Here is a 14252-nt window from a genome sequence, read left to right on the forward strand (position 1 = left end):
GTACAAATGAACTTTGACCAATAAGTCTCTCTCCCCTCCCCGTCTTTTATTGATTAAACTCTTACCCACTGCTAATTAGCAATCAAAAGGTTGAAGAATTACTTACAGCAAATACCCAGCTGTGACAGTCCAAGCTCGGACCAGGCCCTTCAACCATTGCCGGGTGTGTCCCTGCTCCAGTAAGGCCGGCAATACCACCTGCAGTAGAAGCAGCTCCAGAGACAGCTCACTGACTGGAGCATCACTACAGAGAAACCAGAAAGTCAAACTGTTGATGCATGGTATTTAATGGGATTGGAAAAGAGATTACAAAAAGGTGCATTCTTTCCTGATTAGCTCCATATCCAAAACTGCCTTTTTTCCCTTTGGAATTTTCCCTTCTCTTCAGGGGGCGAGGGTTCATGTTGAAGGATCCTTCCCAGAGTGCCAGGAGGCCTCTAGTATCTATTACAAGTGGCCAATTCCTCATGCGTGAACCTGGACAGCGAGTGCTGGCAGCCTGTTCCAAGCACAGGCATCATTACAGCTGAACCCAATCCAGTATGCCCGTGAGTGTGCATTTTCCAGCAGGGGCAGAAAATAGCAATCAGGAGGAAAAGCCCTGGTTGATTTTCACCACCCTGGGCCGAAGCTGCTTAGCCAAGTTGCAGCAGTTCTGGCTAAGATTAGCTAACTCAGCACAGACCGGAAATCAAACCTGGGTCAGTGGGGGTGGGACTGGAACGAGGAAGATTCACGCCAGGTTTTGTAGGTCTGTTCTGCATTTAGGTTCTGCTTTTTCTGGTGCCTGCTAGCAATCGCACTGCCATGTCTGGGCAACAGGAACCCATCATAAATGGAAAAGCGTGCAAGAAAATTAAATTGCACACAGATTTCATAGCAATTTACATTGGTAAGCTATCAATATTTTTTATTTTTTATAAATAGTTCATGGGATGTGGGCGTTGCTGGCAAGGCCAGCATTTACTGCCCATCCCTAGTTGCCCTTGAGAAGGTCTAACATATGGGTGAGGGTATGCATAAATAGGAGATTTGATAAATTTACAAGTCTTTAAAAAAATGCTTTTAAAAACAGATGAACTTCTTTGCGTTTTATTCAGTACAAGAGTCTCATTATGCAAGGTATGCACACACAGATTTAATAGTTCTACAGCAGTACAATAGAGAGGTGGCAAGCAGAGGCCAAGTACCACCTTACAGGGAGGCAAGGAGGAAATCTGGAGGGAAAGCCTTTTCTAGCACACCTCCAAGCAGCTTCCTCAGGATGGTACTGTCAGAAGCTGGGCAGCAGATCACCTATCCCACTCTTGGGCTTAGCTTAGTCCAAGGTTTGTTTCGAAGTATAAATCAATCCAGAGGGCTTTGAATAAAAACTGAGGTCCCGTCTGCCCTCTTAGGTGGATGTAAAAGATGCCATGGCACTATGTGAAGAAAAGCAAGGGAGTTCTCCCTGGTGTATTGACCAATATTTATCCCTCAACCAACTAAAACAGATTATCTGATTATTACATTATTCATTATTACAGCATATATCAATAGGAATGTCACTTTTGTGGTAAAACACTTTTTCCCGCCTAAAACGTAGAATGTCCTTTTTATTTTCTCCGCATTTATAGGTCCCCTTCATGGCACACACCATTCTGGGGTTGGGGGGAGGGGGTGCGGCTAAAATGCATTTCTCAGTCCTCTACTGTCAAACTTCAATGGTTGCTAGAAAATATGAACGAGGGGACGTAGGCTCAGGTTACTTCTCCCTGTCAGTGGACATGATATCTCCCAATAATCTCACTGTATGGGAAACAACATCTCACTACTGTCACAGCGTTAGATCAGTGAGACATGCCACCAGGTTACCAGTTATAGTCTTTAAGAGTACATGAGACAAGATATTACCTGTAAAGCATTACATTGTACGGTAGAAAATCAGGGAGCAGAGTCTTAATAATACGAATTGGTAACCAAAGCATAAGGAGGACTATAGACCCAAAGACAATCTGCAAAGAAAAAAGGCAACACAGACAAGAAGCTTAACCAAGTTATAAGAAAAATGAACAAGTAAAGTTTGCAGAGATTTTCACTTAATTTCCAATTTACCTAGAAAATCTACCCTTAAATTGTTTCCATTCTCTTCCAACCTATTAATATAATAGTTTTGTGTTCAACATGCCTGCAGGCACAAAGCATGAAGATTGGTTTTCAGTGAATGGGACATTTGAACCAAAATCAACAATCCGAAAGAAATAAAATCACTTTTTTCCACTAACTCTCAAACCATTACTTTCTCGATAGCAATCCAATCACTGAAAAGTAACCATTGTTCAACTGCCACAGAAGCAACCAATGTAATGTGATACTTCCCCCGATGGACCTCCATCTACACGTATCCCTAAAACTAATATACACACATTAAAATAGTCAACAATTCAGAAAATCCACCCCCCAATGCATGTCTGCCAGATCCCATAGCCCTCCTCTTGAATTCCAGGTTGCCCAATCAGAAACCTTGCCTGAGCCCTAGGCTGCCCATCATTCCCTGTTGAGCATTCTGTTTAAATCCTCTTTTCAATAAGCAATTTTAATTTCAAGAGGAGTCACACGTTGATATTGTACTTACCACAGACAATATAAACCGTCTGAAATGCCTATAAATAGGTAGATGAATCATCTCCTGAACTGGGTTAAAGTCTGGGTCATTCAGATTTCTTAAAAACCATAACACACCAGGTCTCAACACCTGCAAGAAAACAGCAACATTAAACACTGACCTGAACAGATCCTAGGAACATCAGCAAAAGCAGCACAAGAGGCGTTAAAAATCAAAACAATTACATTTTTAAGCAAGAGACACAAATTAAAAAAATGTTATCAATGAAATCCGTTGTATTTGGCTAAAGCCACAATCTGCTGGTAGTGTGGTTGATCAGATTTCCCGAGTGCAGAACTAGATAAGTTTTTGAATTCTAATCACTCTGGTGTACCCAAGTCAATTCTACCAGATAGTTAAGTATCAATTTATATTAAGCATAACATTTTTAAACAATACATTCAGGAGGAGGAAATATTAATTCAAACGTTTACTTGGATTACCAGAAAAAAAATGGGATTCTGTCTAGAAACATTCTTTGTTGCAAAGCAGCTTAATAAATCCCTTGGAGACACGAGGATGATTTTTACATTTCTTATAAAAGTATATTTAAGGCTGTTTAACACCATTCTTCAAATCAGCTATGTTCTATGCCGTTTACAGGGAAATAGTAAATCAGGTAACCTGCTGCCAAATAGTAGGCTGTAACAACCGGCCAGGAAGTACTGTACAAGAGCCAACTGCAGCTCACCTTCAATACAATCCAAGGATAAAATTGAAAGACCGTCAAGGACTCTGCAACTGGAATTTAGTTTTAATATGAATCCAAGAGTGCATTTACACTACAAGTTAGCATCAGGTCATACCAATACTACACTTGGGTAGTATAAATTGGTCATTAAGTCCTGAACGGACTCAAACGAAGCAAAGAGACACTCGATTTGGACTGCATTTATACACACGCACACAAAGCAAAACTGCTTTGCATCAATGCTATAGTTGAAATGTGAATGCATCCTTAAATAAGTGGCCCTAAAATAGCAAGATTACAAAATGAAGGTTACATTGTTCAACCACATAAATCAGGAAAGAGATCAGAGTATAATTGTTGATACAGCACTGAAAAACCTCAGTACTGTACATGGTAGAGGAACAGTTACAAGGGCAAGAATAATATTGGGGTACAGTTATAGATGTAAACAGTACAAAACCAAAGAACAAAACCTGATACAATATAATTGGCGAGACCACATAGGAGTTGCAGTATCCAGATGTGCTCATCCGGTGCAAGGGTAAAACAGTGGACTAAGACACAAGGGAGACATTCAAACATTGAAGCAGTATTGAGGCGGGTTGTGAGGCCGAACCACTGTTTGCAACTTAGGTGTCATATTCTACCATGAAATGAGCTTCCGACCACATAGCCACACCATAACTAAGACTACTAACTATTTCCACCTCCGTAACATCGCCCGTCTCTTCCCTTGCATCGGCTCATCTGCTGCTGAAACCCTCATTGTTACTCTAGACTTGACAATTCCAATGCACTCCTGGCTGGCCTCCCACGTTCTACCCTACGCAAACTTGAGCTCATCCAAAACTTGTGTGCCCGTGTCCTAACTCGCACCAAGTCCCGTTCACCCATCATCCCTGTGCTCGCTGACCTACACTGGCTCCCGGTTAAGCAACACCTCGATTTTAAAATTCTCATCCTGGTTTTCAAATCCCTCCATGGCCTCGTCCCTCCCTATCTCTACAATCCCCCACCCCACCCCAACCCCCGAGATATCTGCGCTCCTCTAATTCTGCCCTCTTGAGCATCCCTGACTTTAATTGCTCAACCATTGGTGGCCGAGCCTTCAGCTGCCTAGGCCCTAAGCTCTGGAATTCCCTCCATAAACCTCTCCGCCTCTCAACCTCCTTTAAGATGCTCCTCAAAACCTACCTCTTTGACCAAGCTTCTGGCCACCTGCCCGAATTCCTCGTTCTGTAGATGTGTCAAATGTTTTGTCTTCTAATCACGCCTGTGAAGCGCCTTGGGATGTTTTACAACATTAAAAGGCGCCATATAAATACAAGTTGTTGTTGTGAGGCTGGTCTCGATCAGAGAACTGAGTGCATGCCATTACATGTCAACCCATGATTTCAGAATCCCAGCAAAATCTCAAGTCTACCAATAGCTGAATTTAGATGAACTTACCTCTCTGAGCAGAAGAATGAAAGATGCGAAGTAGAACACATAGACCATCCCCACCAGCCAGTGTAGGAACATTGTGGTTCCAGGTGCAGACTGAAAACTCAGCTCTCGGTCTTTCAATGTTGCATCAAACATTTCCTACAGACCAAATTAGAGCCAGCATGATGCCATATCCATCAGTGTAACTAATGTGCATTTTATTACAGTACCCCATTGTTTTAAAAAATACATTATATGAATCCAAGCAAAAAATTACTATTACAAGCTTACTATTCAAAAACCATTTTTAAAAAGTACAAATAAGATCTCCGGTTTCATCCACAGAAAAACCAGATTGGCGGGTCAAGTCTCACTACATTTCTAGGTGCTCCCTCTCCACTTACAGATGCTAGTTTTCTTTTAGTTGAGCAAATCTGAAAGGCAATGATGAAATCTTATTTTTGATTTTTCTGTTGTCTGTAAACACCTACCTTTTTACTAAAGGTAGACAGGAGCAATTTTACCCCTAGGCTAGCAGCGTATGCTCCTTGCAAATGTAGCAGGTTCAGCTTAAATTATACATTTGTGCATTCGTACCATCAGACATAGTCAATGAGATGCACTTTGGAACATTGCGACAAGAGAGGGAGCAGAAGCCAATTACATATCAGAGGTCAAGAAAAAGAAAGCAATTGCTTACAGTTGTACGTTTATATAACAAGGATGGTTACACTAGCACTGTGTCAGGAGAAGAGCTTGCTAAGGGGCCAAAATGGTCTTGCAGAAGAATGCAGAAAGTATTTTGTTTTCCTTCCCAAGAAACACCAAGATGTATTGAAATTTAATGTATATTGAACATTAATTTCCTACAGAACGCTTTGCATTTTTGAGAAGTGATTGACAATATAAACAATCCCTAAAAGCCCTCACTGCCTCTCAACTAGGCCAGTCTTCTACTCCACAACATCTTTTAAAGAATCACTGATCAGCTCCTTATGAGAGAAACCACTTACCAGTGAACAAATGTCAAGCCACCAGCCACATATAAGAGGGAATACACCAATTTCCACAACTACTAGTAAGGACACCTAAATAAAGAGAAAATCTTGAAGTTGTGTGTAATGCATTCTTTTGTACATTAGAGATTATTGGTTAGACAATCTCCAACAAGAAATTCCATTAAACAATTCTAAACTGCATATTTGATCAATTTCTTATTAATTTTAGTTACTAAGAATTATTTTGGTGCAGCGGAGTTGCATTGGGGTATCTACATGCAGTGCCACAGAATGGAAAATACAAACTTGGAACCTCAAATCAGCCGAGTTCTGAAACTCAGTCATGCTATGCATGGAGGCACTGAAGGAAGGCCAGGTGTCTCCCTACACGGGCAGAAAAAAATCAGATGACTCTACGAGACTGCTCTCACACCCCCTCCCACTGCGGCAGCCAAGAATGCGATTAGTGGTCTGGAGGCAGGCCATCCATTCAGTGTTCTCAGACAAAAAAAAGAGCCATATTAAAAGATGATTCTGGCTGTAAATTTCTTCAAAAATGGTTTTTAAGCACATGCTCCAAAACCAGAATGCTCTTGGTATGCGGCATCGGTCACTGACAATGAACATGGATCACATTTTTAAAAATTCGTTAATGATTGTAATAGAAAGTTTTAGCTACTAACTTGGAGGCCTTTTCAAAATCTCATCTAGACTAGCAATGACAAAGGACAGATTCTGTTGGGGTCAAGTTATTACCACCAATGGTAAAAGTAAATTCAAAGTATATTATTCCAAATGTTTTCAATGTGTAATTTTAATTGAAAAAGCACAGCGGTTTGAAGCCTCCAAAAAATTACATATGCAATGGGATTAGAAAAGTAGATGGAACAATTTTAACCTAAAAAAATGGTTGTGATCTGCTTATTTTCAGCATACATAAATAAAAGATCTTATTTCATTTGCATATGCAAAACACAATGATGGTTGTATCCTTTGGGGCAATGCAACAATACCTTAACAACAATATAGCAGACGCCCAATAAACGGCGAGATCGTTGGAACTTCACCAGTGCAGCCAAGCCCTATGTAAAGTTAAGTTAAGCAAAAGCAACCAAACAATCCATTATGTAAACAGCACAATGTGTACAACCTGTATCCGAGAGCAGCAATGGGTTGGGGGGGGAGGCAATCGTAGTGCTGTGGCATCGGGGGAGCACTCCAGTTCCTCCTATTTCCACAGCAACAATTACTGATTACATTTTTGTTTTAAAATGTACTTGCATTTCGTAGGCAGCTGCAGGGGCCACTGAAGAATCCTAAGCGGAGCAGGCCAGGCACCTGCCCTGCTGGGACACCAAACAATTTCGGCGAGGGGTTCCCAAAACAGGCTTTAGGTGCCTACATATGTAAATGAGGGGACTAACACCTGTTTTAGGCCGCCACCTGGAATACCTGCAAAGATGCCTTTACCAATATGGTGCTGCCATAATGCAGATGCAGATCGGACATGGGACGCTGCACCCCGAAATTGGTCCTTTTTATCCCCGTTTGCCTCTCCGAAAACATGTAAACGAGGACCAGTTTCTATCCAATAATTCTCCTGCAATTGTGAATCCTGAAACACCCCAACCATCAACCCGAGAAATGCTCTTATAAAGTGCTCAATCTGTTAGCCCAGTATAGCTGGCACAATTCACTGCAGCATTGGGTGGCATATTATAACCAGGTAGCTCTTGAAACTGTTAACATTTGGTTATGAAGTCTGCACTGTTACTTGGAGCTCTTAAAACAAATTCCCTTTAATGCTCGGTAAAAAGGATACATGACAGATTATTAGAGTCATAGCCAGCAGTACATAGCCCACTATAGTTGTTATCAGGCCTTCAAAGTGTGAGGCTTGAACCTGAAAATAAAAAATACTAATTGGTACAGTGCTCAATAAATTTACCATAGTAAAATAATAAAGCTGTTTAAACATTAAAAACATAGGGGGAAAAATTCAGTATCGCCCCATTTGGAGCGCAATTATCGGCCGTGCGCAAAGTTTAGCGCCTGGCGCTAATTATCACCGACGGCAAACTTGGCTTTCATTGCCCCAGGAGTTGATTGGAGCACTAAATCAGGCGCTGCACACCTGTCTTAAGGTGCAACGGCCGAGGAGTGAGGCGCTATCTCAGAGCGCTGGCGAAGCTCATGTGATGTCAGTCAGCAATGGAACACAGACACACTGGCGCCGGCCAGTTCTTAAAGGGGAGGGTTGATCTTGCTCTCCATCCACATCCTGCGCATTGCAGCCTTGAATCTCAGCCTGGAGAGACCTGTACATCAAATCTGCTGGAAAGAACAATGGAGGCGCCCAGGGAAAGAGCTCAGAGTGCAGCCCCCAGTCTCTTCTAAATCGATACAAGGGCAAATCAAAATGAACCTGCAAAGTGCTGCTCAGTATCCAAAACTCCTTCACACAGCGTTGAATCTCTCCAGAAGTGTCTCTCTCTCTGAATGCATGGTGCAAAAATGTCACCGACAAAAAGAGGCAGGAAGCGGTCGCCTTTAAATAGCGCTCCCCCAGTCCCTTCCTGATTGCAAAACGCTCCCCCCAACCTGTTGTTGCTAGTGGCAGGCGGTAAGGCAGGGGGCGCCACTCACTATCTGGTCCGGGGCGCTACACACTCGACTGACGTCACGATCTGCTGGCGCAGGAGATTGTGGCGGTAGGGTTTAGCGCCGCCGCAAAATGCCTAGTTAATTGTGAGCGGCGCAAACATCGCCGCACACGGGCGCTAGTTGCGTTGTGCCCTATCAGTGCCCTTTTAAGGCGCTAACCAACTGAATTTTTCCCCCATAGGTTCTGTTTGACAGACTAATCATCTTTGTATATAGAACACATTTTTCCTTTAATTCTAATTCTTTCCAAGAACTGAGAATGTTAAGATAGCTACTGGTCTCTCTCACTAATGGTGACCATTACCTGTCAGATCATGTTTTGAAAGACAATTCAACAAGATGTCAGCAACATAACGGTCCATTAATTTTAATTTCATTTCCTGTGCTTGCATGCAACACCTGCCCTTTTACCTCCTCCCTTCCCACCATCCAGGGTACAAAACACTCCTTCCAGGTGAAACAGCGATTTACTTGTACTTCTTTCAATTTAGTATACTGTATTCGCTGCTCACGATGCACTCTCCTCTACATTGGGGATACCAAAAGCAGATTGGGTGATCGCTTTGAAGAACACCTCCGTTCAGTCCCCGAGCATGACCGAGTTTCAAGTTGCCTGTCATTTTAATTCTCATTCCCTCTCCCACTCTGACCGTGGCATCCTACACTGTTCTAATGAAGCTCAACGGAAGCTCGAGGAACAGCACCTCATCTTTGGATGAGGCATTTTACAGCCTTCCGGACTCAACATTGAGATCAACAATTTCAGATTATAACCATCGTCAATGTTCCCTTTAAGCTGCGTCATTGTGCAACGCTCCAGGGGTCCCACGCAGCTGGCTTTTAAATAGAAGAACCGTGCATGCCCAGTATTTAACGGGCTGCGTGGCCCTCAAAAAATGACAGGGAACATTGACCACCGCTCCTATTTTTTGGTGCAGCTGTTGGTAATGATTATGCTATTGCCATTTACACCTCCTCTAGACCCATCTTTTGTTTCTTTACTTGTCCCATTAATACCCTCTTTTGCCTTGCACCATCATCCCTTTTGTCATTTAATCTCTCCTGCCTTCCACCCTATCACAGACCTTTCCTTTTGTTCTTTCCTCCACTCCCCCCTTTCCCAGCCTCTGTACTTGATTAAAACCTGTTGCATTTCTAAAATTTTCCAGTTCTGCTGAAAGATCGTCGACCTAACTTTATTTTTCTCTCCACAGATGCTGCCTGACCTGCTGAGTATTTCCAGCAATTTCTCCATTTCAAATTTCCAGCATCTGCAGTATTTTGCTTTAGGATCAGAATATCAACTTGTTTTGACCATTTATAACTTATTGCATTATCACATTTTATAATATTCAGATTTTAAATTATACTGAAGTACCCAGTGACAAAGGTTAGAATGATGCAATTATGTAGAAATTCAAGAGACATCAGAATAGGTTAAACACAACCAGCTATAAAGCAGATTTTAAAAGGGTAAACCTCTTTTCACCACTCTAATAGTCATTGACTTCAGAAGTACCAGAAACTACTGAGGTACGATGCTCATGACGGCAAAAGAAACTGAGCTATAACTGAGGAGGGAAGTCCCAGCTTTAATCCCTAGTTTGTGTTCAGTTAGCTGATTTTAACTGGGGCAGCAGCAGGTACTGTAACTGGCCTAGGGAAGAAAGTGGGAATGTGAGAGAGACAGAGCTCACGAGCAAGAGAGGGAGCGCACGCCAGAGGGGGGGGGGGGGGGGGGGGGGCAGAGCCCGCGCGTGCCAGAGAGATAACTAAAGAGCGCGAGAGAGAAAGAAAAATGAGGAGCACCAAAGAGAGCGCGAGAGAGAGAGAGAGGAAGCACCAGAGAGAGATGCCACTCTGATTGCTAACCAATGTTCCTGCTAGATGTTCATAGGTATTGGCAGCATTGTTTGAGATACTTGAATGACCAAAACAACTGTCCAGACTGATGAAGAATGGTGACTTGGGCAAGGTCCTAGAGAGTTGGTAGCTCCCACAGAACTGTACCTCAGTATGAGCTGCCATCTTCAGGAGAGGGCACAAAGCCCAAGAAAAATAATTTAAATTGCACCTTTTCAAAAACACATTTCTTTCAGTTGCTTTTTATTTTTAAATTAAGCTATGTAAAATAGGAATTGCATTGTGGAAAATACATCATTGTACTCCAAAGTGGTACCAAACTTTCCAAAGTATTTTGGCCCCAAGGTAAAAATGACTCCAAAAATCTACAAAATAATTTTTATGGTAGATGATCATAATATAATAAAACAAGCATATGAACAAGTTTACACAATACAAATTTATTAATGTCACACAATACTGACATTACTACAAGCTAGTCAGATTAATTTCATATAAAGTCTTCTCAAAGGGCACGCACCGTATCATTGGTACTTACATACTCCTCAAAACCCAAACCAACAACTGAGAAGTGTCCAATATGGTAAGGACAGAATGCTGAAATGTACAACGGCAAGGTTATAGAATAGTCACTGATACTCCCATGTTTTTCCCATCCTTGCTCCATCTAAGATGTAACTTTAAAACTATTACACAGTATAATTTTTCTTTTAAAAAAGGAGAAATTCAGCTTGTATTAAGTCAATCAGAAAAAAGGACAGAAAAAGGGAATAGCACAGTGGGTTAGCAGTCTTTCACCTTGAGACAAGTACAAATCCAACCCAGATTGAAAGGATAAAAGTCTCTCCTTTCTGCTAGTTTGGTAAAATGTGTTTGGGTAGTCTCAGCCCAGGTTTTAGTGGGTGCAGGCCCATAACACAGAACTGGCCACGATTCAGCTTAATTTGACAATAGATTGGCAATCTTACACAGCAAAAATAGTTGGCGTGGGAAACTGAAAACCCACACTGGTGCAACAGGAGGCACGGGCACATTGTTGGGACAAAGCAAACGGCACTTTACTCTGCACTAAATGATGCCGTACCTGACCTGTGAGATTTGGATAAAGACACGGGATAGCAAAAACAAAAGCCCTGCAAGGAGCTCCTTTACCTTGAGCATGAAACATTAAAAAAGGCTAAGCCCAACAATTTTTATAAGACTTCAATTTTAAAAGCGGACTTTCTCCCCAATAAAACAGCCAATAGTTCAGAATATTTAGTAGGAGATTCCATTAATGCCAGGACTATTAAAATTGTACATTAAAAAAAAATATTGGGTTGGTGCACCCCTTAAAATTAAGAGTACTCAAAGTTGTCAAATAATTGGAAACTCTAAGCAAATTGCTTTTCTCTCAGACTGTCTTGTTTCACATTCTTGTGCTCAGTTTTGTAAAAATAACAGTTGCAGTCAGATTCATCATAACAATGAAAGGCAGAAAAGCAAACAAACAGGAGTAACATTCATAAAATGGCTTCCCTAAGACGACTGTGGAAATCACTCTAAAGTGCTCAACTTAAGGGCATTTAAAACACACAAAATAGGCTTATCTAGCATTTAGCTGGGCCACACAGACGGGGAAGATTTAGTGCTCTATTCTCAATCTGTGCCAAGTTAGCCAATTTCAACCAAGGCATCGGTAGCGGGATAATTGTCCACCGCACCATCTCTACAAAAGGAGTGGAAAACATCAGCCAGGATTCTTACTCCAAATTGCTATGCAGTGATCCCTACTGGAAATGAATTTTTGAGAGGATGGAATCAGACCTGGCTGTGATGCCCCTGCAGTTAATCAGCCTAAAGACTTGCACATGAATCACTAGACAAAGTACATAAATGGATGTCTGGTGCCTGTGGAACTATACTCCAGCAAAGGAGTCAATTCCCTCTGAGAGACAGGGAGGGACAAAAACTGGGCAAGGAAATAAAAGTTACTTTAGTGTTTACAAACTATAAGATCTCTGCTTTAAGACTCTTGGCTTCAGACCAAAAAAGGTCCAATATATGTGTTCATAGTACAGGAAACTTTCGTTTAACTGGAGGTTAAATGTCCGGAAAGCTCTATCTACCGGCAAAATTCAAGAGCCGTTTCCTATAAGTTTTTTTTACTTCTCGTTGCTTTTTTTTTTCCAGTCAGGCTCTGCAAGGTCTAGCTGAAGCTGTTGCTTAGCTACAGAGATGCTTTTAAGCTGCGGCCGACTGTTTTGAAGCTGTTGCTAAGCAACAGGGTTTGTTGATTCACAAGGAGCTCAAAAGCTCCGTATGTTTTAACATTGGCGTTGGTTTCTACAGCAGTTTTGATGGTACGGCACCAGCTCGGTCCCGTCAGTGCCGGATACCAGAAAGTTTCCTGTAATTAACTTAATACCACCTCATCTCCCAAGGTTTCTATTCTGCAGATTTTTGAAAGCAATCCAGTAGGACAGGAAGTTAGGTTAAAATGAGCTATCATTTACCTTTTGGGGATTACTGGGCTAGTCTGTCGAACAGCCTATTCAATTTTACTGCCGTCATGTCAGCTTCCACAAAAGTGCATGAGTAGACAGTATTTGCTATACCGTTACCCTTTGCAATGTGGACTTCCTGGGTTTTGTTTAGTAAACCTGATTAGCATTAAAATATTTTCTCAACGTCTGTGGTGTTGCTGCTCATCTCAGTTTACAAACACCGACTAAAATAACCCTATCAATATTACCAGGGCAACAGTGCCCTTTGAGCTTATCCAGCACCAAGTCCAGAATTATGGCTACGTAGCACAAGAATGGCTTCAACTTAAAACATAGCTCAGGCACTAGCAACGCTTGTGGCACAACTAGTCATGATCTTGTACAGCTGGGGTGTTCCTCTGTGTACTAAAGTATTTTTTAAAAATTAAAATATATAAAGGAAAACTGATGACATCCATCCCAGAATTACACATTTGTACTTTGAATCAATTATTTGGTTTCTGAGAGAGTAATAGAATTATATAAAATTACTTAAGTACATCGATACTATTCACTTCAACTATTGATTCAGGGGTTATGCTCTGGGATGTTAGCAACACCAGAAGGTGTTGTGGGTGAATAATGAGCAAGAAGAAACACACCATACGCAACTCTAGTTTCAAGACTTCATAATTACATACAAGAACTCTAGATCAAGAGGTACTTACCAAACACAAGAATAAACAGTGTATTTAAAGAAACCACCCAGAAGACATGCTCCTGCCAGGAAAAAAGTCATTAGTTAGCATTAAAATGATCACAGCTTTACTCCTCAGTTTTAAATGCATCATTTTTACACCATCTCTATCTTTAACTATCACATTTAAATGACGATATATTTCGTGACTTAATATTTACAGGCACCTATACTATACGTAATTTTGCTTTTTTTGGCAAAGTGAGTTATGTTATTCAATAACTCTCGCTTGCTGACCTGGCTATCTTCATATAAATTTGATAACATGGAAGAATGAAAATATCCTAGTTTTATGTCAGCTAACCATCACAGCAGTGGAAAAATTATACATTAACCATGAGCCAATCAATTCCATGAAGCACAGAATTGAAGCGCGTTCTTTTAGGCATTGCTGTTAAATTGTAAACAGGCCAAGAATGGTAACAAATACTTCAAATTCAATCTTCTCTCCCATCTTAGAGCATGCTCAGATAATCATTTTACTAGAAATACTGGAAGAGCCTTTTTTAAACTTACCAGGAATACCAGTGAACCATCCAATCCAAGCATCTGTGAAACAGCAAGGAACGAGTGTAAACAGCACGCATGTTAATCAATACTGCCCTTGATTACTGGAAGCTGGTTTTTTCCTCCACCCCCCAAATTGTTTTTTGGAATCATCCAGTAATTCAAATTAGGCAATTGCATTAAAGTGGCACAATAACTCTTAAGAGCAATAAGAATTATCCACCAGTTTGAATGAAGC

At 41.3% G+C, this 14252-nt stretch overlaps 1 protein-coding gene across 5 annotated transcripts in view; it reads right to left on the reverse strand.

Annotated features, from left to right (window-relative positions):
* The window catches only part of marchf6 (membrane-associated ring finger (C3HC4) 6), an 82709-nt gene that overhangs the window by 15260 nt on the left and 53197 nt on the right, over positions 1 to 14252 (reverse strand). For 2 of the 5 annotated variants that reach the window (XM_085989002.1, XM_085989004.1), the window contains exons 9-18: positions 14024 to 14056; positions 13479 to 13530; positions 10824 to 10882; positions 7581 to 7661; positions 6772 to 6840; positions 5774 to 5848; positions 4785 to 4919; positions 2615 to 2734; positions 1894 to 1994; positions 107 to 244 (exon numbers count right to left, since the gene is read on the reverse strand). In XM_085989002.1, coding sequence (XP_085845128.1) covers positions 107 to 244; positions 1894 to 1994; positions 2615 to 2734; positions 4785 to 4919; positions 5774 to 5848; positions 6772 to 6840; positions 7581 to 7661; positions 10824 to 10882; positions 13479 to 13530; positions 14024 to 14056 — 863 coding nt within the window. Of the gene's footprint in view, positions 1 to 106; positions 245 to 1893; positions 1995 to 2614; positions 2735 to 4784; positions 4920 to 5773; positions 5849 to 6771; positions 6841 to 7580; positions 7662 to 10805; positions 10883 to 13478; positions 13531 to 14023; positions 14057 to 14252 lie in introns of all 5 variants that reach the window. The other 3 variants (XM_085989000.1, XM_085989001.1, XM_085989003.1) reach the window with 2 other exon arrangements.

Source organism: Somniosus microcephalus, chromosome 5 (genome assembly GCF_052327205.1).
Source record: "Somniosus microcephalus isolate GS21.2 chromosome 5, FLI_Smic_1.0, whole genome shotgun sequence".
NCBI classification, from domain to species: Eukaryota; Metazoa; Chordata; class Chondrichthyes; order Squaliformes; family Somniosidae; genus Somniosus; species Somniosus microcephalus.